The sequence below is a fragment of the Danio rerio genome, chromosome 5, assembly GCF_052040795.2.
Source record: "Danio rerio strain M-AB ecotype USA chromosome 5, GRCz13ab, whole genome shotgun sequence".
Taxonomy (NCBI): domain Eukaryota; kingdom Metazoa; phylum Chordata; class Actinopteri; order Cypriniformes; family Danionidae; genus Danio; species Danio rerio.
This window is the reverse complement of record NC_141025.1, coordinates 47,501-73,587: the sequence shown is the minus strand read 5'-3', so window position 1 is coordinate 73,587 and position 26,087 is coordinate 47,501. Positions and strand designations below refer to the sequence as shown.

The 26,087-nt window shown below is 38.5% G+C and overlaps 3 protein-coding genes, 1 long non-coding RNA gene and 1 pseudogene across 6 annotated transcripts in view; 3 read left to right on the top strand and 2 right to left on the bottom strand.

The window, feature by feature from the left end:
- The first annotated feature begins 1,043 nt into the window (after positions 1-1,043).
- LOC147843733 (uncharacterized) lies at positions 1,044-8,204 on the top strand. Of its 2 annotated transcripts, none has more exons than XM_087253021.1 (10): positions 1,044-2,924; positions 3,010-3,283; positions 4,973-5,150; positions 5,257-5,349; positions 5,539-5,684; positions 5,882-6,004; positions 6,182-6,378; positions 6,455-6,685; positions 7,506-7,926; positions 8,024-8,204. In XM_087253021.1, the coding sequence occupies exons 1-9, from the start codon at positions 2,861-2,863 to the stop codon at positions 7,919-7,921; spliced, it is 1,722 nt and encodes a 573-aa protein (XP_087109147.1). In that variant the 5' UTR covers positions 1,044-2,860; the 3' UTR covers positions 7,922-7,926; positions 8,024-8,204. The 2 variants fall into 2 exon arrangements, with proteins under 2 accessions (XP_087109147.1, XP_087109148.1); XM_087253022.1 differs by having other exon boundaries at positions 1,181-1,237; positions 2,900-2,924; positions 7,506-8,062.
- Positions 8,205-9,192: 988 nt separating this feature from the next.
- On the bottom strand, positions 9,193-10,261 carry LOC147843732 (E3 ubiquitin/ISG15 ligase TRIM25-like; annotated as a pseudogene).
- A 2,061-nt stretch (positions 10,262-12,322) lies between these two features.
- LOC147843731 (uncharacterized) lies at positions 12,323-13,950 on the bottom strand. The gene is made up of 3 exons (XR_015490689.1): positions 13,812-13,950; positions 12,690-13,676; positions 12,323-12,553 (listed from the first exon to the last, which is right to left on the bottom strand). It is a non-coding gene; the product is annotated as an uncharacterized LOC147843731 (long non-coding RNA).
- Positions 13,842-24,067, top strand: LOC147843729 (uncharacterized). Of its 2 annotated transcripts, none has more exons than XM_087253020.1 (14): positions 13,842-13,981; positions 16,069-16,162; positions 16,726-16,827; positions 17,049-17,159; positions 17,346-17,456; positions 17,643-17,753; positions 17,940-18,050; positions 18,237-18,347; positions 18,534-18,644; positions 18,831-18,941; positions 19,128-19,238; positions 19,425-19,517; positions 20,525-20,629; positions 22,415-24,067. In XM_087253020.1, exons 2-14 carry the CDS (start codon positions 16,097-16,099, stop codon positions 22,466-22,468), a joined length of 1,308 nt encoding a protein of 435 aa, XP_087109146.1. In that variant the 5' UTR covers positions 13,842-13,981; positions 16,069-16,096; the 3' UTR covers positions 22,469-24,067. The 2 variants fall into 2 exon arrangements, with proteins under 2 accessions (XP_087109146.1, XP_087109145.1); XM_087253019.1 differs by lacking the exon at positions 13,842-13,981 and adding an exon at positions 15,070-15,125.
- A 644-nt stretch (positions 24,068-24,711) lies between these two features.
- The window catches only part of LOC147843728 (uncharacterized), a 3,159-nt gene continuing 1,783 nt past the window's right edge, over positions 24,712-26,087 (top strand). Inside the window, exon 1 of the mRNA XM_087253018.1 lies at positions 24,712-24,867. Coding sequence (XP_087109144.1) covers positions 24,782-24,867 — 86 coding nt within the window. The 5' untranslated portion in view covers positions 24,712-24,781. The remainder of the gene's footprint in view (positions 24,868-26,087) is intronic.

The window sequence follows — 26,087 nt, the reverse complement described above, 5'->3', positions numbered from 1 at the left end:
GTACCATAGCAGCTTCGAACAGCATAGAGGGCGCTAATTTGCATTTACCTCTGTGTTTTAATCAGATATGATGTTTAAAAGAGCAAATTAATATCTGTCTGATACTGTCACAGTGTGTCTGATATTTTTTTCTTCTGGAGAAATTCTTGGAGAAGAATAAAAGTAGCTTTGAAAAAAAAATATTAAAAAAATATTATAAAAAAGATATATATACATATATATATATATACATGTGTGTGTGTGTATTTACATATATATATATATATATATATATATATATATATATATATATATATATATATATATATATATATAATGCACATAAAAAATGTAGAATTGGTCTCTCAATTTTATTTACAAACAATGTTAGACCTTTTACTGGGATTTTTAATACTCACTGTAATGGTTTGGTACTAGCGAGTAACATTGAAAGCAAAAATAACAACTGTGAGTAGATATAGTTGAGTACATCCCTCACATGTCTCTCATTTCAATTAATATATTGTACAGGATGCTTTACAATAATATGTTTGTGCATATACCTCAGATTATTCAGAAACAAAGAAAAAATAAATAAAAATTTGGAACTTATCTAACAAAAATAAACAGAAGATCAGAGGGCAAGTAGAAAAAAGTAGAACGTAGAAATAAGTACAAAGTATGAATAATAATGGTAATAAAATTACAAATAAATTAATAAATATAAATGGAGAAAAAAAGAAACAACAGAGGGAAAAAAAAGTACAACAAAATGTGATAAAATTAAACAGAGATACTCACATAACACAAATACAGCTACAGGTAAAGATCTTGTTTTATCCGTGATGATTACAAAACCATTATCGTAGAAGAATCTTATCACTTTTCTTGTTATTAACCAGTCTAAAAGATTAAATGACAAGAAAAGTGATAGATTATTCTTGATAGATAGAGATAGATTTATACAAATAACGCTGGTTTCGTACTTGACCTAAATTTGACCTGACCTTTAACCAGCGACGTGCATGACTTTTATTTTAATGTGTGTGTGTGTGTGTGTGTGCTTTTTTTATTTTACTTTTTTTTTAATGAATTAATAAATGCTGTCGTTTACCTTTTACGGCGGCCTGTTTTACAAATATAGATTAGGCAAAAACATCGAAAAAAAAAAAAAAAGCTTGTTAGTAAATCTCGTTGAGGCTGTCAATCAAATCCATTGACTCCGCCCACCGTGTCGAACTGAAGCGAGAATATTTCGGTAAGAAAAACACTTCTTTTGACCTTTAAATTGATAAAATGAGATTATTTCCAAACTTTTTTGGTAAAACAGATCGCCCGCGTAGCTCACAAACTTTGTAACATGTCGACGAAAACGCAGTTTGGTCGTTTGTTTCTCTGTCTGTCGCCGATTTAGTTAATTAGGGAAAAAAACGGGCACCTTTCCACTGAGGTCAAGTTGGTTTTTATATTCGCACGTTCGGACCTTGACCGTTTTAAATATGATTTCAGGCTGGATTCTTTCATAAAGTCTAAGTGGAGAAATCATATTTACGTTACAGTAACGTTACAGTCAATGAATTTACTCCATTTCAGACCCATACAAAAAGTTGTCACGGACGGAGGCGTAAATATGAAAGCACCTTTACCTCGATCGGATTTCCTCCGGTTTTCTAAGAAATCTGATTTGCAACATGATGCGTAGGGTTGGTTAGTATGATCGCACGTTCGTGCATTTAACCTGGCAGGATCTCTACCGTTTACCGTGTTACTTTGAATATTCGACCTTAATTAGCATGCAATTTTCACTTGTAAACAACATCAGCACTGTGGAGAACGATTTACTTTGAATTGGGGTAATTACAGTTGGTTTTGTATTCCCACATTCTGTCTTTCTCCTTTATAATATAACCTCAGAAAAGTATTGATTGGAATTTCCAAAGAGTAAAATCCCATCAGCAGGCAAAGTGCAGCCTCGTTGACAGTCCATTAAATAGTGCTAATGTTGTTTTAAAGTCATACTTGCATGTGGTTTCAGACCCCGTGTTCAAAGTACCACGGTAAACTATGTATGGAGCTGTCACTGAACGAACGTGTGAATATGAAACCAACTTTACCTCAATGTACTGTGACAGTCATTTTGCTGCTAATAGGATCTCCCTTTTTGCAAATAATAATTTATGCCCTTGCGTCTTTAGGGAGAGAGCCTGAATATCCCCACTTAAAACCAACGTCACCTCTGTATTTGCAACCTCCTCGTAGTCCCCCATCTATTCAGTTCAGTGGCACGTTGTCACTGGGATAGAGGTAAAGTTGGTTTGACGTTCGGATGGTCGGACATTCTCCTTAATGGGAAAATGTCAGAAAAGTATAGCTTTTTAAACGGGGAAGTCATATAAGCAGCCAGTGATTATCAAAAGTACAACAATGTTCGCAGTCAACAACGGTGTTAATGTTGTTTTCGAGTCAAATTTGCATGCTCATTTGCCCATCGAATATTCAAAGTAACACGGTAATAGACGATATAGAGACTGCTAAATGAAAAAAATAAATAAACAAATTAATTAAATGTGTGACTACAAAACCAACCGTACCTCAATGTCACGGAGCCATACACCGCACTAATGCTTGTATAAGCAATTGAGGTAACGTTAGAGCTGCCTTTTCTAGAGGCTCATTGGGACCTTCTGCCTAATGCTGTCATTTCAGAAAAGCATTCGTTCGCAAAGTTCCACGTCTGTATAGTGTGTACCTGTTTTTAATAGGGCGCGCGCACACGCAAACACAAGCACGCAAGGTGCAACGAGAAAGTTTGACTCTATCTCTTAAAAAATGAATACATTTGTTTGAACGAGCCTGTCATTGATGAGAATTTTTTGTTAACATGACGATGCTGCCCCTGCTCTTGTTTTTCTCTCACAAGAAAACCACGATGGACAGAACTGACGGTAAGTGCATGCATGACGTGACCTAAAAGTTATATCACAATATGCAGTGCGGACAAATAACCCATGATCCTCTTTGTTCCTCCAGATCCCCTCGCTGTACACTGCCTCAAGTGCCTGACGGTTCAGGAGGACCTCTCAGGGCACTTGAGGCAGGTCTGCATGACCGGCGCTGAGGAAGCCCTGGTCCTGGAGGAGGTGGCTCGTGCCTTGGAGTCGCGCGCCAGGTTTGTCACGGAGGGGAGGGTGGTAAACCTGGCGGAGGTGCGGGGCCTTGTCCAGGAGGACCCCACCTGCGGCTCCTTGGCCGAGTACTTCAGGGCCAAGGGCTTCCTCATCGCCGAGCAGCCCATCGAACTCAGGTATGTAGGCATGCTTGCAGAGGGTGAACTGTGAACCATAACACGCATCACAAACACCACATGAACGGCAATATTTTTTCAAAGTCTTTATTTTTTTATTTTTTGGTTCAGTCAACGTCACCTCGTCAAGTCCTTAAATGTAAACACTGTAATGTAAATGCTAGTAAAACATGCGTTTGAAGGCTTCGGCTGTTCTGCGGCACTTGCCGACTGTTTGCAAATTCAAGACCACGGTGTTTCCGAGCGACCGATCCGTTTATGATTAAAAATAGCCAGTACAGTATTGCCAAAGCACTTCAAATATGAAATATGTTAAAACCATTGAAAAAAATAATAATACAGATAAGATATAATGACAAAACAGACAATACATTGGATAAATATAACAACAATAAGAATAATAATAATAATAAAAAGTTTAAATTTGTTAAATAAGATACATGAACTTACATTAACCATTTCTTATGGTGTGTAGGGTGTATACATATTTTGCAGCTACTCTGGATGTCAATTCATGCTCTCTCTCTCTCTCTCTCTCTCTCAAGATCAAGATATTTTATTGGCATGACATTCAGTACAGTATTGAAAAAGCACATCAAATATTCTGTTTATTAAGGAGGTTCCAGTTGTCCCAGAAATTGTTGGAGTCAACAGATTGTTCAACTCTTTTGAGCTGTTTTTGGGTGTAGTCTACTTTGTTTTTTTGTTTTTTTCGGATTGGGTTTTTGTATATTTTTTAAGCTCCTCGTTGTACCCAGGACGTAAATCTGTATTCCCTGGTTGCCTGTGTTTTTGACTTGCTAGCTGTCTTGATATTTAGTTTTACAATCATACAAGTCGTACCATTTTTTAATTCTCTTGTTTTTGTTCAAAGGTTTTCTTAGTAGTTTTAATATTGGACACCTTTGCCAAATAATCAAATATGTCATTTATGTTTTCTACAGCTACATTGTCTGCTGGAGTATTACGATGTCTATGTCTAAAATGCTTTTCTTTAAATCCAAGGTGTTAACTTTACACCCAAGACTGGACGAGTTAACACCCGGGATATTCCACAGTGAGATTGTCAGCGGTTTGATTTGGTCAACAAAACATTTTTAAGATTCCTCTAGAATATAACCAATCCATATACAATACCTAAATATCACATACAGTCATTTATATTAACAAGATTATCTAGAGTACAAGCAATTTTGACTATTTTACTCACAACTATTCCATCAAGCGTGGGCAGATAAAGTGAGTGTCCACTGACTGTTTTAATGCTGCAGCATAGCTCAGTTTTCCCTGTTCTTGTCTGGTGTTGTCGCCCATCACTGGGGGCTTCTCTGAGTACGAGCTGTTTCCTCTGCTGGTGGTGGTGGTAATACAAGATCATGCTGCTGCTGCTGCTGCTGTTGTTGATGAGGGTGTGGGTACTGAGGGTGTCGACGGGTGTGGGTGCTGATGTTCTGCTGGCAGGGGGCGTGGATGGTGCAGGTGTGGGTGCACTGGCACAGGGCGTGGATGGTGAAGGTGTGGGTGCACTGGCACAGGGCGTGGATGGTGAAGGTGTTGGTGCACTGACTCTCTCTCTCTCTCTCTATCTCTTTATAATAGCTAGTAAAACTACAGTCTAATATCATCAACAGTGGGCATTTTGATCCATTTTTAACCATGACTGAAGTTTTTTCTTCTTCTTCTTTTTAGCAGCGGCAGCCATAGCCCATATCCGGCTACTATGGAGGCGGACATGGCTGAGGTCTCCCGTCGCCTCAGCCAGCGGTGCGAGCTGCCTCCCAGGACCCAGACGGATTTTCGCAGCTTTTGCGTTGCCACTTTAATGTGGCTACACCGTCTGGGTCCTGGAAGCGTCATGGAGCTTAAGGTAAGGCCAGCGCCAACACCGTTGAGTCGCGTTCAAAACACTGACTTGTCTGCTTGTTGAGCCCTGTAACAGGCATCACATCTGTTCTTGGCCTCCACACGCACAGGTGCGGGAGTGGCTGGGGAGGCGGCCAGAGGGAGAGGCCGTAATCCTGACGCTTCCCAGGAAAACCGTGAGCCTGAGCCGAAAAGAGGAAGAGGCAAGTTGATCCTAACCAAAGATAATGACCATAAAAAAAATAAAAAACATAACGAATGACTAAATCCGTCTGGTGACAAATGCCAACGTAGAACCTTTAATCGATGATTACACTGATGTAATGTGCGTATGTTATAAAGTGTAACATGTCTCGTGTGTAACCTATGCACCTCTCTCTCTTTTGTCGCAGTGGCTGGATTGCTATTACAGGCACATCCGGCCACTCTACCTTAAGGCTCAGGCTCCGGGGGCAGAGGATAAAGGATGCTTTTTCCTGGGAGCGTCAGGACTCCCCCTCACTAACCCCAGCCAGGACATCCTGCGCCTGAAGGCAAAGCAAGTGTTCTTGTCAGCTATTAATGTTTTTTAGCCTGTTATTTTGTGTGTACATTTCCACCCATGCACTTTTCAGGAATTACATATACATACATACATACATACATACATACATACATACATACGAGAAAGAAAATGACCGCATATTCTGTCTGGCCCCAGCCATCACTGACATCTTGCTCTATACATTTCAACAGATACGTTAAGAGGCAGCCCGCACCGCCCGCTACCACCGCTGCTTTGCCTTCTCCTCCGGCTCCAGCTTCAGCTTCTCCTCCAGCTGCACTGCCTCAGCCGCCTGCTCCACCTGGCGAGGAGAGGTACAGTACAAGGGGGGGTTGGAGAAAAGAGAAAGCAATAGTTCAATAATTGCGTTATTGGCATGACAAATGTTACAAATGTATTGGTAAAACGGTTCTAAAGTTTACTTAAAAATTAACATACACACACACACACACACACATATAAATAATATATATTATACATCTCTCTTCCAGGCCGTCCACCTCTGGGCTGCAACCCCCTCCATTGCCTCCGCCTCGTTATTGGGGGGCTTTTCAGGATAAGTTTCCAGTAAACTTGAATGGGAAGCCCCCTAGTAGGGCGGAGGCAGCCGCGGTCGGGTTCACCGACCGCGGTTACTACCATCACTGGAGGAGGGAGCAGCTCAAAATCCGGACGCGCCATCTCGTTGGTAAGTGCTCACCTTTACGCCGCGTCGCACCACAGTCTTCGTGTAGTGACACTCACACATCCCCCTTCTCCCCCAGAGCAGTGCAGCGACCGGAAGGGCCGGAAGCCTTCCCTGGCCCGGGTGCAGAGTGCCATTAGGGCCGAGACTGCATGGACCACCAACGTGCCGACGGTGGACAGCGTCCTGGCAGAGTGGGAGCTCTCAAAGGCGCTGTCCACCGTCCTCAGTGACCAGCAGCTGGTCACGTTGGTGGTCCAGCAGTCTTGGAAAGGACTGGAAATCCAGACCCTCGGGGACAAAGGCAGAGGTGAGACCTTTCTCTCGTTATTCACGGGAACGGGGTGAGAGGGATTGGTTTACAGGGTTTCCGCCGGGGTCTTAAAAAGTCTAAAATTTAAAAATTGGTCTTGAAAAGTGCAAAATTTGCTGCTCTAGGTCTTGAATGTTTTTGCACCGGTCACCGGTTTTTCCATGTAACGCTACATCTAATGCTCATTTAAAATAGTTTTCTTCTTTTTTTTTTCAATTTTATTAGTTTTTTTATTTAGTAGTTGTTAGGCTTCCGTGTTGTTTTCGTTCTTTGTTTCGCTAGTCCGATTGCAATTTGCGGTATTACAACTACAAATGACGTCACCATGCCTCAGCCAATCAGCGTTCTGTTACTGACTCAGTGCGCGCAGTGTTTGCGGAGGTTTGCTGTGGGCGCCACAAGATCTGCTCTCGCTCCGCGGGACGATGCAGACTCAAAAATTTCGTGTCTTGTGTTTCCTCTTCCTTTCGTGTTTTTGCTCTCCAGAGAAGCTTCAGCCTACTTTCGTATTAAGAATGGTGAACTGATAAAAAGAAAGGCAGTGTAGTTTTACTACAGTAAAGTGTGGCGAATTGTAGAATAATGGACCCTCTATAATCCGTCTTTAGTACGGTTCCATTTGAATACATTTTTTTTCACCGCAAATTTTGTGTGTGCCTGTTTTTGATATAGACATATAGGTCTTGCATTTATCACTCGATGGTGTTAAAAAGGTCCTGAAAAGTCTTCAATTTGACATTATGATATCTGCAGAAACCCTGTGTTTAGTCATTTGCTTAACCAAAGACATGTTTTTTTTTTTTTTTGTTCTGTGCAGGTGTCGTCGCCACCATGCCCTTTAAAAAAGGAGAAATCGTTTGCGATTATCATGGGGAGGAGCTGTCGTACGAGGAGGGCTTAAGGAGACAGGAGGCCCTCCCCAGAGACAGCTCCTCCTATATGTATTTCTTTAAAGGGCATGGTGACAGGAGCCTTTGCCTGGATTCCCAGTCCTGGCCCTGCCCCTGTCACCCGGGCATGGAAACATTCGGAAGGCTCATGAACCACTCCCGGCACCGCAACAACGTGCGGCCCTTTGTGAAGCGTTTAACGCTACCACAAGGGCCACGGGAGTGTGTTCTATTCCGCGCCCTTCGGGACATCTCCATGGGGGAGGAGCTGCTGCTGGACTACGGCGTTAGACGGGGGTCCTTCCGAGGAGAGGGCAAAGACTTGGATTGGCTGGACGACTAGGCGCGGTGAGCATCCGACACTTTTAAAATACGAATTTTTTCCTTTTTTTTTTTTTTTCCCTTACTAATCTGTTTTTTTTTTTTTCTCTCTTTAAATCTTCAGCAAGTCGCCTAGGGTCCAGCCAGCCACCTTTTTTTTTTTTTTTTTTTTTTTTGTGTCCTTCCACTGATTTTTTTCCCCTTTTTTTCTATTTATTTATTTATTTATTTATTACTTAATTATTTATTTATTTATTTATTTATTCATTTATTTAGTTAGTTAGTTAGTGTTTTATATTGCTGTTTAAAAAAAAAAAAAAAAAAAAACAACAACAAAAAAAATAAAAAATAACAAAAATAACAAAAAAACAACTTTTTTTTAACCCAGCCACTAGCAGTGACACTTTGTTGTTTTAGTGCCGGTCCCAAGCCCGGAGAAAATGGGGAGGGTTTTTACAATTTTTAAGTAGTTTTGCAGTAAAACTTGGGCCTGATTTTTGCCTGTTGGTGCACAACTGTTGAACGTCAGCTTTCAGCACAGCCAAACAAGGTGACACAAAGGGTTGGCCAAGTGTAAGGTGGTAAAAGCAAGTTTCGTCCTAGTTAGTTTTTCACAATTGCTTTGCCACATTTTTAAAACCCCTAGTCTACCAAGATGTTTCAATCATTTTTGTTACCGTTAGCGTCCTGCGGGCAAAAATGTATTTACTTTTATTGATGCAAAATAGGAATTTTGTCTTTAAAGGATGCATGAAACAAGTTAACTTAATTCAGTATAATGTTTCTAATTTTTTTGTTAAAACACTATGAAAATGTAAAAAAAAAAAATAATACTAATAAATAATTTATTTGGCCTCAATTTAAACAAACAAATTAAGTTAAACATTAGTAAATTTAATTTTTTGTTTAAATTAAACCCAAATAAATAGTTTGCAACAGTTGCGCAGACATAACTTTTTTTTTTTTAGTGTAGCTGGGGTATTGCATGGGGCACTGTGCCGGCCCTGCCTTAAACACTCTTAATTTTTTCAAAGTAAATGCTCCGTGCCCCGAGGGGATCTTACAGTGCTTACCAAACACTGCTATTGACTCTTTGGAGTTTGTACACGAGGCAAGACTTGCCTTCCAATGGGTCCTCGTTCGTGGGTTTAGGAGCTCATTCCAATTACAGGGCCTCGAAAGAGACCTGCGTTGTTGTTGTTGTTGTTGTTTTTTTTTTTTTTTCTTCTAGAAAACCGTTTTCGGAATATTGAACATAACTATATCAATTCTGTTTGGGAGGAACCAATTGGATTTTATTTATTTATTCATTCATTCATTCATTCATTCATTTATTTATTTATTTTTATTTATTTATTTATTTATTTAATCATTTTAAGCCCTGCTTTGCTGCAGCTCTGATCATTGATCTCCTGCTCCAGTCGCTCCAGTTGTTATTCAGCTCCACTCAATGCAGTCTTTTCTTCATCTCTGATCATCTGCCTGAGCTCCGAGCGGCTTCTCTCGATCCAGCAGATGAGCTGAGTGAGGATCCTCTCGGTGGGGTCCACTGCGGCCTGTGCAGAGCGCTTGTGAGACTCCACAGCCTCTCTCCGCTCCTTCTGTCTCACCTGGAGTCTCTGCTGGAAACTGCTCTAGGGGTTTCCCACAGCTGACCCTGTAGTTCAGTCCTCTCTGCAGCAGCTGAAACGGTGTCATTGTTTTTGCGTTGATTCAGCAAACACGGATAACATATACAGCAGGGATCAGTGCTGCAGAAGATCTTCAGGAGTTTCTCATGTTGAGGACAGATCACCTCCTGCAGTTTATGAGTGGCTTCTGTCACTTTGTGTTGATTTCCTGGGTGAATTTCATGATGTGACAGTAACAGTTCAGACACACCAGACAGGACTCGACGGCTCTGTTTCTGGCTCCAGTACAGACGTCACACTCCACATCTCCAGATGCAGCAGGATTCCGAGCAGGACCGGCTGCTTGTAGTTTGCTCTTCTGCACTTTCTCCAGCACTTCGGCCAGCATGGTGTTTTTAGCTAAAGCGGGTCTGGGCCTGAAGGTCTGTCTGAACTGAGGGCAGCTGTAGACTCTCTTCTGATTCCAGCAGTCTGTGATGCAGCTCATACAGTAACTGTGTCCACACGGAAAGGAGACTGGGTGATTTAGTAGATCCAGACTAACCGCATAGCTGAACTGATCCTGTGCCACAGAAACACTGAATTCTGCCATTTTAAAGCTCACACTCTTTTTTTTTTTTTTTCCCAAACATTTCCAGTCCAGTGCATAACCATCTTACAATATTACACATTTTAGCACAACATTTGTGACAAAATAACAAAAAGAAACATTGCTGAATCAAATTGATTTTTTTAATAACCGATTTTGGTACATCCAATACTTTGGCAAGATACACCGATTGTGATAGATTTTTGACAAACGAGTCCTTCCTTTAAGTGATAAATCTCTCATGAGCCACGTGTCAAATTTATTTTCATTTTCATCAAAGGAGGTTGTAAATTAGAATGTATCCTATTTGACTGATCTTTACAAATGTTAACATCAAAGTAAGTTACTTATTCTCTGATTGGAATACCTTCAAATTCAGTAAAAGGATTGTTTTTGTCTTTAAGTGGGAATAGGATACATATATATATATTTATATATATATATATATATATATATATATATATATATATAGAATAAATATATTTTATTTTAAATTATTTTAATACATATATTTTAATTTATTTATGTGTGTGTGTGTGTGTGTGTGTATATATATTAAAATATATATATAGAATTATTTTTTATTTATCTATTTATTTTTTTACTATTTTACAAATGATGTTTTACAGAGCAAGAACATTTTCACAGTATGTCTGTCAATATTTTAATAAATTGTGGAAAAAAATAAACAGAGGGCTAATAATTCTGACTTCAAGTGTGTCTGTGTGTGTGTGTGTGTGTGTGTGTGTGTGTGCCTGTACTGTTATATTCCTAATGATAATGACCACCACTGGAAATGTTAATTAAATTGCGCCATCTAGTGTACATAAGGTAAAATGGTCTGTGTTCGAAACTGCTAAAAAGTGTAATTGCTTTAGCCGTCTCGAACAAAACAGGGGGCGCTAGACTGCGGTTTTGTCTGTGTTATTATCTCTGATGTTTAACAGAGCAGATGAATGTTCACAGTATGTCTGATAATATTTAGATATATTTATATTTATTTATATATTAAAATATATATGTAGATTTCTAGATATATATATATATATATATATATATATATATATATATATATATATATATATATATAGTGTTAATGATTGTAAAGCTTTAACATTGCTGGAGGTAGAGATTACTTAGTATTTAAATAATACTTCGAAATGACATGATGGGCTTACGAATGTCAGGTACGACGGCGTGACGTCACTGATATGCAAATGAGCGCATGACGTCATCTGACAACATCCGTACTCGCCGTCGAACCTTTTATCTTCTGCAGATTAAGGTAACAGGCTGCTGCTAAATGCTCGTTTTACCGTGCTTAGGCAAAATGTAGGGCCACCAAATGAGTAACCACCGTGCGTTTTACTGAACGCAGCTGATATGGGGAACATGCTAGTGTTATTGCAACATTTTCCGTTGTACACAGGTGTCATGAGAAATCGGGTCCCCCCCCCACCCTCTCCCCCGGACCATTGGTTCCGCCTAGGATACTATTGGTTCACTGGAGTTGTAAGTATAGTTTGTAGCGCCTGATTAAAATAATAACAACATTATATATATATATGTGTGTGTGTATATATATATATATATATATATATATATATATATATATATATATATATATATACACATACACATATATACACACACACACACACACACACGTAAATGTAGTGAAATTTTGTTTAAATGCATGCAATTTAAAAGAACGTTATAATGACATAACGTTAAACCTATTTTAAATTATGTATTTCGTATACTGATGTACAACTTAAAGGCATGAGTAAAGCTTTTAATTTTAGATGCTACCAATTATGTAAATGTCACATATAAATAAATAAACATCAAAAAGTTCTCAAGTCATTAACAAAGGTTGGAGAATTATTGTAGTTACCGATAATAATGTTACTGATATGGTTAGGGTTAAAATGTCAAGACTGCGTGCTGTCAGTCAAATAATTGCTAAATGGTCTCTTTTGTTTACACTTGTCAAAGAGGATAAGTGTAACGGAGTAGGTTGATTGCTCTTTTACCGTGCTTAAGTGAAATGAATGACCACAGAATGACTAATTTGCACTGCACCAGTTTATAGTGAACTCGCTGGTGTTTTGTGACGTTTTAAGTGACGTGCGCACACACACACACAAACCCTTTGATAGGGTCAAGCATACCCAGAATTATGAGACAAACACATTCTTAGTCATCTTTCCGATCGCCATGGAGGCGAGCATTGGTTTATTTTGTTATCAGAAGAAAATATGCATCTTAAACTTTAAAGAACATAATGGAAAACAAAAATAATAAATCAGGATGTGGGGGTCCAAACAAAACAAAAAAACAAAGTCCAATAACTCAGATAAAGCCACAAGGCCATGATGTCTATACAGCTCAGAACAATTAGCTGCGCAGATTGGAATCAGGTGGCAGCAATCTGCAAACAAAAGAAATTAGGAAACCAAAAAAAAAAAAAACAGGACGTAGCACAAGTATAAATGCATGCCATTCTCTCCCTCTCTCACACACACACACACACGTATGTTTTTTTAATGCAACAACTTAATTCTCACCTCTTCTGTGTTTCGCATGACCCCAAACAAGATGAGCTGCTCAAGTGGAAGTGACCTTGACCTTGTTGCCAAGCAAGAGTTCAACATCAGCATGAATCGAATTGAAACATTTTTAGTGTGCCAAGTAGACGAGTTACGGGAAATCGCATAGAACCTTCAGAGAAGCAACGGAGACCTTGACAGAAAGAGATCTACCCGCTGTGCAGAGTGAGCTGTCTGCCCTCAAATCCACCATCCCAGACTAGGGCAGGCAAATGGAGGAACTTAAGGGCAAGCTAGCGACAGAGGCAACCGACAAGAACAGACCCAACGACAGCACCGACGATGAAAGCGCCAACGATGACAGCGACAACGACAGTGACGACATGGCCTCGCAGGCACCTGCTTTGTCTATGCCAGATGCCAAAAGAGAGAGAGAGAGTGAAGAAGGCCTGGACGACCTCCTGCAGCTATTTTGGCCCACAAATACACAAGTACCAGGGAGCAGCTGAATGAAAGGCCACAAGCCCATGCAAGTAAAAAAAAAAATTATTATTATTATTATTATTATTATTTTATTATGACTCAAGTCAATTAGACTTTTCCTCCAACCTCAATTAAAACACTGCTGATCCAAATAATTGAAAATGTGTGACACTTTGATTATTTGCATCAGCTGTATCAGATTGGCTATGGCTATGCTAGATAGCTTGGCTATGCTCTCTTTCTTGCTTGTCTCTCTGGTCAGAAACGGCATCAAAACTTCTCTCAATTAAAACGGTCTGTGTTGCGTTTTTTCCATGACAAGATGGACTCTGACGAAGAGCTGGACCTGTCCTCGGAGGAATCGGTTCAAGACAAACTCAAGTCCCTAGAAAACTTCACCATCGAGCACATATCCAGTTTACAGCAGGACACCAGGAGACTTGGCTGGTTTGAAGGCAAAGGTGGACTCTTAAAACGCTCGTTGCCGACCAAGGCCGACAGCTGCAGGAACTGAGGGACAGCCTGGAAAGGAAAACAGGAAGGAACAGCAAGACGGCAGGTGTTTAACTTTCGTGATGGACAACCTGATTGAGACTGGTGAGAACTGAACACATTTACACGGTCTGGTGTTAAATTGCATCACACTAAAACAAATACCTGTTAATTCCATCAGGATGCACGCAAGCTGGAGAGTGACGCGTCCATAGTGAAGGCGGAAGGAGTTGCAGAGTCGTCAAAAGGCTACCGCAAACCAAAAATGTAGTTGTACATCAAAGAAAAGCGCAGCAGCAGGAGTTACCTCAAGAAAAATGCACAGAAAGTTATTGGTGAGAAAGAAATTGACTTTTTTTTTATTTATTTATTTTTTTTTATTTGGTGTCGTGGGCTGGAAGGAGAAATTACCAGAAGGTAGAGCTGTTTTGTCTGCGTTTCTCTTCTTCTCGTGTGACAGTTCGAAGTGACACAACTGCACCATTAAGATTATGCAACTTAATAAACTTTTACAATCATCTTCAAACTTTTGACTGTTCTTTTAAAATGCACAAATACATACATGTGTATAGCTCGATGGTTTCTAAATCCATGTATGAAGGGTCACAGCTCCGCACAGTTCTGCTGCAACGCACAGCTGCTTTAAAATATTCTTAAGCACCTCTGTAAGTTGAATCAGGTGTGTTTTTAATTGGTATTAGAGTAAATATGTGCAGGGCAGCCAATTAAGTTTTAAGACCTATATGAGCTCATACATTTTATTTAATTGTGTGTGTGTGTGTGTGTGTGTGTGTGTGTGTGTGTGTGTGTGTGTGTGTGTGTGTGTGTGTGTGTGTGTGTAAAATATACACAAGTATGTAGCATTGGTCTCAAACTTGCATTTACACAAAATTTTAGACCTTTTTACGAGGATTTTTCATACTGTGTTGGGATTTTAAGCTAACCAGAAATAACTGAAACAAAAATGACAATGATTATTATTATTGATGCCATTTTTTTATTTTTATTTTTTTATACTTGTTTCAGATGTTGATGTCAATCTTGCAATAATGGCTCTCAAAATGGTCCTTTCAATTTTATTATTTGTCAGAAAATGCTTGCCTTATAATAATAATAATTATTATTATTATTATTATTATTAATGACAATCATCATTAATAATGAATCATCAGATTTTCACCGAACAGGTGTACTATTCAGTCATATTAATTATTCGAATTTTAATAATGTATATAAATGTATAAAATTATATATACAGATATTATATACATGTATATAAAATAAAAACTGCTGGGAGTGCAGTTAAGCGTGTTCAAAAAATAATAAAATAAATAAAACACGATTAGCCAATCAGGGCCTATACCCGCACATTTCAAAAAAAGCGCCAAAAAGAACAGCATCCGTTAAGACCCGAGTGACCCTCACACACAAACCACACACCAGCGACACCGCACGCGACACATTGCTGCAAGGATAAAGGTAAATTTTATGATTTGTTGTATCAACACTTCGATATATTCGAATGTTTGGGTGACTTGTTTATTGTTTGCGTCCATATTGTAACCTGATCGTCGCGTTGTTTGATGCCTCCAGCGCTTTTCATAATGAATCTCGAAGCTGCCGTGCTTAAAATGTGTAAGTTAGCTTGATGTATCAAAGTGACGCTAATGTTTGTGATCGTATATTAATTCGGGCTTTAACGTAAACGTTAGATTCTTGACTTTTAGTGCAGACCTGGAGTTGCCAAAGTCCACGTTAACTGCATTTGCGTATATTCACGTACAGCCTTTCCTATAAACTTTTCAAAATAATGTCCGAATTAATGTCATTTCCACGCTGCATATTTTTAAGCAGGATGTTTCAAACGTTCTTGTTAAACTACACGTGCAGCCAAAAAAGGTGTTTACTTTGATCCACGCAAAATAGGTATTTTGAAAAATAATGCATGAAACAAGTTAACTTAAGTCATTGCTCAAATGTGAAGATGCGTGTATTTTTCTAAATCTATCCCACAAGCACACCTACGTGTGCCTGAGGTCAGAGGTTGTGACAGGGGGATTTGACTGTAAGTTTGTTCGAATATTTTAATTCCATCATTCATTTTCTTTTCGGCTCAGTCCCTTTATTAAGTCCCCGGGTCGCCACAGCGGAATGAACCGCCACTTATCCAGCACATGCTTTACGCAGCGCATGCCCTTCCCGCTGCAACCCATCCCTGGCAAACATCCATACACGCTCATTCACAACAGACAATTTCAGTCTACCCAATTCACCTGTGCCACTTGTGTTAGGACTGTGGGGGAAAACGAAGGAAACCCACACGAACGTGGGGAAAACAGATTTTCAACCTACTTCAAAATATCTTTGTTTTTGTGCAAACATTGATTGCTCTAATGCGTGTGTTCTTTTCAATATTTTTCAGAAGGCTCCAGATCACACTAGTGCTAGAGATGCCACACACCCCCACCCATTTGCAAGACGAAAATGTGCCGGAGCTGAAAAGAAGCAGGTTAAGTGTAAGTTTTTTTTATTTTTTTTTTATTTTTTTACACATATCTTGATTCGTTCGTTTCCTTTTCGGCTCAGTCTCTTTAATAATCCGGGGTCGCCACTGCGGAATGAACCGCCAACTTTTCCAGCACATATTAGACTGGCAAAGCCTTTTTACCTATTTACAGTACTGTATACCCTTAATTGGCAGATGGGACAGGGTATGAGAAAAAAAAAAAGCTTGGTTCCCGCAAGAGATAGGGTAAAATGTGCGGGAATGTAAGAGCAGACGGTGTTAATCGTTGAATTTGCAACAATGTTGCAACTTTGTGCGGGAGCGTGGGGGAGGGGAAGAAAACAGAGCACGAGAAAGGACGAGGACAGAGTGTGGGAACACTGGACCTACGCTTTCAAGACTTTCATTAGACCTGGGTCTAGTGTACCAGAACACCTTGAATGTAGTGTAAATGTGTGGGGGAAGGTACATTTATGCGGAAGTACATACTTCAGAATATCCCAGTTTTTGTTCCTGTACAAACATTAATTGCTCAAATGTGAAGATGCGTGTGTTCATCTCAATATTTTTCAGAAAGGAAAGTCTCCCGATCACAACAGAGCTAAAGAGATGCCACACGCCCCCCCCCATTTGCAAGATGAAAATGTGCCGGAGATCCAAAGAAGCGGACCAAGTGTACGTTTATTTTTTTCTTTTTCTTTTTTTTTTTTTTTTTTTTTTTTTTTTACAAATATCTTGATTCGTTCATTTTCTTTTCGGCTCAGTCCCTTTATTAATCCGGGGTCTCCACAGCGGAATGAACCGGCGACTTTTCAAGCATCCTCGTTTTTGTTTCTGCACAAACAATCATTGCTCAGGTGTGGTGACGCATGTGTGCTCTTTTCCATGTTTTTCAGGACGGCCCGCCAAGGCATCCTGGTGAGGTCACAGAGAGAAGAGATGAAAACATGCCACAGCCATATACAATCGTGACAAAACAGACAGCGGCTGAAAGAGAGAGAGAGACAGTGAGTTTATTTATTTATTTTTAAATATGTTTGTTCATTTTCTGTTCGGCTCAGTCCCTTTATTAATCCGGGGTCGCCACAGCGGAATGAACCGGCGACTTTTCAAGCATCCTGGTTTTTGTTTCTGCACAAACAATCATTGCTCAGGTGTGGTGACGCATGTGTGCTCTTTTCCATGTTTTTCAGGACGGCCCGCCAAGGCATCCTGGTGAGGTCACAGAGAGAAGAGATGAAAACATGCCACAGCCATATACAATCGTGACAAAACAGACAGCGGCTGAAAGAGAGAGAGAGACGGTGAGTTTATTTATTTATTTTTAAATATGTTTGTTCATTTTCTGTTCGGCTCAGTCCCTTTATTAATCCGGGGTCGCCACAGCGGAATGAACCGGCGACTTTTCAAGCATCCTGGTTTTTGTTTCTGCACAAACAATCATTGCTCAGGTGTGGTGACGCATGTGTGCTCTTTTCCATGTTTTTCAGGACGGCCCGCCAAGGCATCCTGGTGAGGTCACAGAGAGAAGAGATGAAAACATGCCACAGCCATATACAATCGTGACAAAACAGACAGCGGCTGAAAGAGAGAGAGAGACGGTGAGTTTATTTATTTATTTTTAAATATGTTTGTTCATTTTCTGTTCGGCTCAGTCCCTTTATTAATCCGGGGTCGCCACAGCGGAATGAACCGGCGACTTTTCAAGCATCCTGGTTTTTGTTTCTGCACAAACAATCATTGCTCAGGTGTGGTGACGCATGTGTGCTCTTTTCCATGTTTTTCAGGACGGCCCGCCAAGGCATCCTGGTGAGGTCACAGAGAGAAGAGATGAAAACATGCCACAGCCATATACAATCGTGACAAAACAGACAGCGGCTGAAAGAGAGAGAGAGACGGTGAGTTTATTTATTTATTTTTAAATATGTTTGTTCATTTTCTGTTCGGCTCAGTCCCTTTATTAATCCGGGGTCGCCACAGCGGAATGAACCGGCGACTTTTCAAGCATCCTGGTTTTTTTTTCTGCACAAACAATCATTGCTCAGGTGTGGTGACGCATGTGTGCTCTTTTCCATGTTTTTCAGGACGGCCCGCCAAGGCATCCTGGTGAGGTCACAGAGAGAAGAGATGAAAACATGCCACAGCCATATACAATCGTGACAAAACAGACAGCGGCTGAAAGAGAGAGAGAGACGGTGAGTTTATTTATTTATTTTTAAATATGTTTGTTCATTTTCTGTTCGGCTCAGTCCCTTTATTAATCCGGGGTCGCCACAGCGGAATGAACCGGCGACTTTTCAAGCATCCTGGTTTTTTTTTCTGCACAAACAATCATTGCTCAGGTGTGGTGACGCATGTGTGCTCTTTTCCATGTTTTTCAGGACGGCCCGCCAAGGCATCCTGGTGAGGTCACAGAGAGAAGAGATGAAAACATGCCACAGCCATATACAATCGTGACAAAACAGACAGCGGCTGAAAGAGAGAGAGAGACGGTGAGTTTATTTATTTATTTTTAAATATGTTTGTTCATTTTCTGTTCGGCTCAGTCCCTTTATTAATCCGGGGTCGCCACAGCGGAATGAACCGGCGACTTTTCAAGCATCCTGGTTTTTTTTTCTGCACAAACAATCATTGCTCAGGTGTGGTGACGCATGTGTGCTCTTTTCCATGTTTTTCAGGACGGCCCGCCAAGGCATCCTGGTGAGGTCACAGAGAGAAGAGATGAAAACATGCCACAGCCATATACAATCGTGACAAAACAGACAGCGGCTGAAAGAGAGAGAGAGACGGTGAGTTTATTTATTTATTTTTAAATATGTTTGTTCATTTTCTGTTCGGCTCAGTCCCTTTATTAATCCGGGGTCTCCACAGCGGAATGAACCGGCGACTTTTCAAGCATCCTCGTTTTTGTTTCTGCACAAACAATCATTGCTCAGGTGTGGTGACGCATGTGTGCTCTTTTCCATGTTTTTCAGGACGGCCCGCCAAGGCATCCTGGTGAGGTCACAGAGAGAAGAGATGAAAACATGCCACAGCCATATACAATCGTGACAAAACAGACAGCGGCTGAAAGAGAGAGAGAGACGGTGAGTTTATTTATTTATTTTTAAATATGTTTGTTCATTTTCTGTTCGGCTCAGTCCCTTTATTAATCCGGGGTCTCCACAGCGGAATGAACCGGCGACTTTTCAAGCATCCTCGTTTTTGTTTCTGCACAAACAATCATTGCTCAGGTGTGGTGACGCATGTGTGCTCTTTTCCATGTTTTTCAGTCTTCCGATGACAGCGACGTCACCGTGACGAGAGAACCCACTCCAGAAAGAGACCCTTGCGTTCCTGAGCTGATAAGAACTGAAAGTGTGATCGTAAGTTTCTTTGAATAATTTAGCACATTTAATGAAACCCACATCTTTTATAGGTGTGTTCAGAGTTCAGATCAGTCTCACCTCATTCCCTTTAAGAGTCAGTTGTGTCGCGCCATGGCGCATTTGCTATTTACATGACGTAAAGTAAGAGTAAGTGGGAAAAACTGAGCATTTCACTAGCAAAGAAAAACAGTTAAACAGCATCTTCAGCGCGAGAATGAGAGATAAATGAACAAATTTTACTTTTGCTCTCGTGGATAGGATAACCTTGTACACACAGACATCAATTACCCTATAAATAATTCATTGTGTTTGTTAAGCGCAAAGATTTGTTTCAAATCTATTTCTAAATTCGGTTCTAATTTCCAGCAAACGAACAATAAATACAACGTGTGGTCAAAAAAACTTGAGATATATCCTAATACACATGCTAGCTTGTTATTAATAAAACAAATATAAATAGGCATATAATAAATAATACTGCTAATAATCATAACATTATACAAAAGCAAATTGTTATGAATGAACTGAAAAAGCCTCCCGAGATGAAGAAGGGATGAAGTCAGTGGTTTTTATATTGATGTAGGCTAGTCTATTGAATATTGATTTGTCTATTGATAGTCCATTGTTCTGGTCTATTGAAAACTCTATTATAGTTTCTCAAAATAGCAATGCGCTTTAATACGCCTCCCTTTTTAGGCCAGAACGCCTATGGGCGGGCGCACATACGAGCGCAAATGCATTTGCTATTTAAAGAGCGTGGCGCAAATCGTCAAAGCGACTCCTGCGCCGAGCGTAAACTAGCAAACAACAATTGCGTCGTGCCTTGCGCTTCACATTGCGCCCGGTGTATGATAGGGCCCTCAATGTGTTGCAAATTGAAAGTGGCGTCGTTTCTTTAGTTTGGACACTGAAACTTTCACTTTAGACAGACCTTTATAGTTTTAGGATGTTGTTGTTCATGTCACTTCTGGTCAAAATATTTAACTTGTGCCTTTTATTCGTAGCTTACGATGGAAATCCTTGAACGTGGTACAGAGGAGTCTAACACGGGTCACGAGATGAGTGAGGATGACTGTAACCGTTCTGGCCAGGATGTCAGTAGTGAAAAGGTAAAGTGAGCTGCAAAGTCTGCACTCCGTCCATGTTTGATAGTGCCATTGCGTTTTTCGGTTTAAATCGCCTCAAGAAAAAAATATTACATGTGTAACGCCTGTTTCACACCGCAAGCGTCAGCGGCGCGTGAGCAGAGCGTGCGCAGCGCGCATGTCGAGCAGTAGCAGCACGCAGGCGTTTGCCTTTCACACCAGCTGCGTTTGCAGCGCACAGCTCTTCGGCAGCTGCTGCAGAGATCAACCTATCTGTCTATTCTATCTAGTTACCCATGTCTCTCTATATACAAATACACTTTTTAAACTTTTCATCTGCACCAAGGCCCCTCCTATGCTGTGTCTTTAACCTGCAAATGTTTATTTTACAAATTTTATAGATCAAATAGTACTGTTTGCTTCTCAAGCTAACTTATATGAGAAGTGTCTACAGTCAGAAGACAATCGCCTGTGATATCATGTTATTTGATTATCAGTTTGCTGTAGACCTAGTTATAATCATATTTATGCAACATAGTTATAATGATATTTATACATGATCAAACTAGTGTTGCTTTCTCCGCTTCAGTAATGTCCAGCGGCAGAATAACAGCTCGTTAATTCATGCTCGTGCAGAGGATGAGACGGACGAAAGTAACCAATGCATGCCATTCTTTTACTTATTTTCGTGTTGTCAGATTCACAGTGCAAACAGCTCCCGGTAGGAATAACTCGAGTGAACATAAAACAAAGCCGATTAAAACTTCCTTAATCTGCTCAGCTGCACAGAACACAGCGAGCTCACATCATCCAGCATGCGTGTCGAACAACACTACCCACAATACACTTCGCTATGGACTACAAATGCCGTAAATATTCTATTTCCCCTCTCCTACCGCACTAGTGTGCAACTTAAGCAAAACTGCTACTAAAAGTGTTTTACATTTGGTTTTGTAGTTCGGGCCTAAATAAATGTTTGTTGGCGTTTTTAATCGTTTTAAGTTTATTTGAATGACTATATATAAACCATTTGACATTATTAACGCATTTATTGTGTAAAATTGGTACTTTTTACTGTCATTCAATGTGTTTTGGTCATTCTCAATGCACTGTCACTTTAATTGAGCGTGAGCAGCGCGTCAAAAATAGACCCAGCGCCGAAACTATCGCTGCACTGCTGCTTCGGCGACGCTCACGCGCTGCTGTTGCGTGCGGTACGAAAGCTGTAATCTGTTAACATGGACGCCGAAAACACACGCGCCGCTGACGCTTGCGGTGTGAAACAGGCGTAAGCATAATAGTTGCCATGCAAGCGTGCTACACAACTCGTTGGGTTGTTCGTCCTGTAGCATCACGCAAACAGCAGCAGGGGAGACCTGCGCCAGTCACTAAATCCAGCATAGGTGCTCTCAACCCTCCGCCACATACTGTCTTTATGTTGTGCACTGTGTTTTTCATTAGGTCAACTGTGCTCGGGTGTTGTATTAAAATCTGACCCCGGGGACAAATCTGACTCTGATGCGTGCGTGTGCACGCAGATCACACATATCGGCTCTCGGCTATCAACTACAAATTGTAGACGTGTTGCTGTAATACATGGAGACTAATTGCAAGGATTTTATTATTTTTTTATTATTATTACTGGGTGACGTGCATGTAAACATGACCGATTATCAGCCATGAAATAAACTTTTGCAAACAATGTGTGTACAACTGTGAAACAATGAGTAAAACTGAAGACCATGTATTAATTACTTTTGTTTAGTTTTTGAGTCACTTTTTCTCTAATTGCATTTTTATCTTTTTCAGGACCCCGGCAGTAGTGTTCCCGGGAAAAAATTCAGGCGATGGTGGAAATCCTGATGGACTCTCCTTTTTATTTATTTTCTTCTTCTTCTTTTTTTCTCTCCTTTCCTCTTTCCGTCAAAGACGACAACGTGTGCATGGCAAGCTGTTTTGGCATTGAATCGATAACCTGTACACGTGTCTATTTTCATGTTACTTGTGCTTAATTTTTAGGTACAAGGGTTAAGTACTAGTAACATGAAAATAGATACTAGTACGGGTTCTAGATTAAATGCCAAAACAGCTTGCCATAGTGAGAAATATCCAGCTGCAGGCCAGCAGAACCACACATGTTTCAGGCACACTATCTAGGCAAACTATGTGTGGTAACTAAGTCATTGGGAGCATTATCGCTTGGTTAAAATTGCTTTGTTGTAAACTATAAAAAACAAACTAATATTGTGTCACATTAAAATTAATTACTATAGTTAATCATGTAAACAATATATAATATAGTTATAATTTGAATATCTTAACTGATTATGTCTCTCTCTCTATTTATATATAGATCTTTTTATATATTATATATATAATATATTTATATCTATTTATATATTTTATATATATATATATATATATATATATAAATCTAATATTAATTGATATAAATTGATTATCTTAACTGATTAAGTGTAATAAACTAATTCAGGATCTATCATGCTTGGTTAAAATTGCTTTGTTGTAAACCTATAAAAAACAAACAATAATGTGTCACATTAAAATTAATTACTATAGTTCATCATGTAAACAATATATAATATAGTTATAATTTGAATATCTTAACTGATTATGTATATATATAGATCTTTATATATATTTATATATTATATATATATATATATATGTAATGTTAATTGATCTAATATTAATTGATATACATTGATTATCTTAACTGATTAAGTGTAATAAACTAATTCAGGATCTATCATGCTTGGTTAAAATTGCTTTGTTGTAAACTATAAAAACAAACAATAATGTGTCACATTATAAATTAATTACTATAGTTCATCATGTAAACAATATATAATATAGTTATAATTTGAATATCTTAACTGATTATGTCTCTATATATATATAGATCTTTATGTATATTTATATATATATATATAATGTTAATTGATCTAATATTAATTGATATACATTGATTATCTTAACTGATTAAGTGTAGTAAACTAATTCAGGATCTATCATGCTTGGTTAAAATTGCTTTGTTGTAAACTATAAAAACAAACAATAATGTGTCACATTAAAATTAATTACTATAGTTCATCATGTAAACAATATATAATATAGTTATAATTATGTATTATATATATATATATAATATTTTATATATATATAGATATCTTTATAGATATAGATTATATATAAATATATATATATATATATATATATAATGAGAGAGAGATAAAATTTATATATATATATATAGAAGTAGATAATGTCCAAGCATTAACATCCGTCGTAGCCATATATGGTTTGCCTAGATCGTGTGTGCCTGAAAAGTGTGTGGTTCTGCAGGCCTGTAGCTGGATAGTATTGGTCTGTTTAAACTTTGTTAAAATCTTATTCTGCATGCAAAAACAAATGTTACGTTGAAATAAACGTTTAAGACAATTCTGTGTTGTATTGAGTTTTTACATTCTGGAAAATGTCTCCATTAATTGTTATGCGCATCTCAGAATATATATATATATATATATATATATATATATTTTTTTTTTTTTAATGCTTGATGGAAAGCCAAGATGCTCAAGTTTTAAAACAACATAAAAAAATGTGTGTGTATGCATATATATATATATGTGTGTGTGTATACACGTGTGTGTATATGTATATATATATACATACATACACACACACACAAATATATACATATATATATACATACATTATGTATGTATATATATATATGTATATATTTGTGTGTGTGTATGTGTATATATGTGTATATATACATACAAACACATATATATATATATGTATACATACATATATATATGTATGTATATGTGTGAGTATAGATGTACAATTAAAATTATTAGAATGAGTAAAAGCAGTCTGGCGGTTGGGTCTGAACGTTTCAAACGTTGTCCACTAGAGGGCAGGAAATGTCTTTTTATCACCCAACTTTAATGTCACTTGCCGTTTCATTGTGGTGCAGTTTATAAAATAAATGATCAATAACGGTCTTGATCTATACAATGGATCAACTCTGCTCAGTCTTCTCCTTCAGTCGTAAGTTAAATGCACTTGCTTTTTGCTTAGAGGAGTTAAATGATCGGGTAAAAAAATGCCATTACTAGTTAATAAACCAATTCTTATCATAAAATGAAAGCCACGCCTCTTTTGCCTCTGACGTCGTGCTGTCAATCATTCTGCTATTCGACGAACAACTTTATCATCGGCGGATCAAGGTAACAAAGACTACTGTTATTTAAACATTTCTTTTACTGTTACAGTAAACATTCCACAATTTTCGCAACATCTTTCGACGTGCTGTCAATCATACTTTTATTCGACGTCAAAGTTTTATCTTCGGTGGATCACGGTAACACAGACTACTGTTATTTAAATAGTTCTTTTACTGTTACAGTGAACATTCGACAATTTTCGCAACATCTTTCGACGTACTGTCAATAAAACGTTTGCTGAATCATCGTGCTTCGGTGAAATGACCACCGAATGACTAATTGGTACTTTAAACAATGAGGGCCGGATTAAGCAATGGGCCCAGGCGTCCGTCCGCACTTTGTATGCTCCACATAACGAGTGAGAGAAGTAGGAATCATTAATAAGTGTGTATATTATGGAGGATTCATATTCCTCGAACTGGATTGGAGAGATGTTTATTCAAATCATCTGCATTATAAGTTTGTAGAATTCATACATTATAAATACCCTTAAAAATAAATGTTAGTAGTGCTCCAGTGAACTTGAACAAGCATATTAAAATCCATTAATTTCCCCTAGTTGTATTAGTATATATATATATATATATATATATATATATATATATATATATATATATATATATATATATATATATATTTATTTATTTTTTTTTCAAAGTGTGCTTTAAATGCTTAAAAATTTTAAATATTTGTAGACTAGAAATAAATGTACTGTATATTATTTATTTAAAAAAATGGGGGCAATACATTACAGATAGATTTTTTTTAATATATTTTTTTATATATATAATATAATATATATAATATATATTTTTTTTATATAAACAAATATTATATTAATCTTATTTTTTTAATTCAACTATGGTATACTGTATAGGGGGCCTACAAGACATTGTGCCCAGGGGCCTAACCCTGACCAGTGTATAGGGATTACGCTGGTATTTTTGCAACCGCAGTAAAGTGACGGTCACACACCCTTTGATCGTTGCATGGATGTCCTTTATGGTTAGACCTCAAAAGACTTTTCTTTGCTTAAAAAAAAAAGGTATACATGAGCAATTGTTTGCAAATGTCAACTTGCCATTAAAAAAAGTTTTACAATGCTTTAAAACTTCTCAAAAATGTATCTATCTGTGTATTCAAACTATTATACTTGATTTAGCATAGTCACACAAGTGGCAATCTGTCACATCCATATCAGAGAGAGAGATCACATCCATAAA

Coding starts and splice junctions, on each gene's coding strand:
- LOC147843733 (XM_087253021.1), top strand. CDS start 2,861: ATGACGATGCTGCCCCTGCTCTTGTTTTTCTCTCACAAGAAAACCACG. Junction 5,350..5,538: donor TGAGCCGAAAAGAGGAAGAG/GCAAGTTGATCC, acceptor CTTTTGTCGCAG/TGGCTGGATTGCTATTACAG. Junction 6,686..7,505: donor CCTCGGGGACAAAGGCAGAG/GTGAGACCTTTC, acceptor TGTTCTGTGCAG/GTGTCGTCGCCACCATGCCC.
- LOC147843729 (XM_087253020.1), top strand. CDS start 16,097: ATGCCACACACCCCCACCCATTTGCAAGACGAAAATGTGCCGGAGCTG. Junction 19,239..19,424: donor CTGAAAGAGAGAGAGAGACG/GTGAGTTTATTT, acceptor CATGTTTTTCAG/TCTTCCGATGACAGCGACGT. Junction 19,518..20,524: donor TAAGAACTGAAAGTGTGATC/GTAAGTTTCTTT, acceptor TTTTATTCGTAG/CTTACGATGGAAATCCTTGA.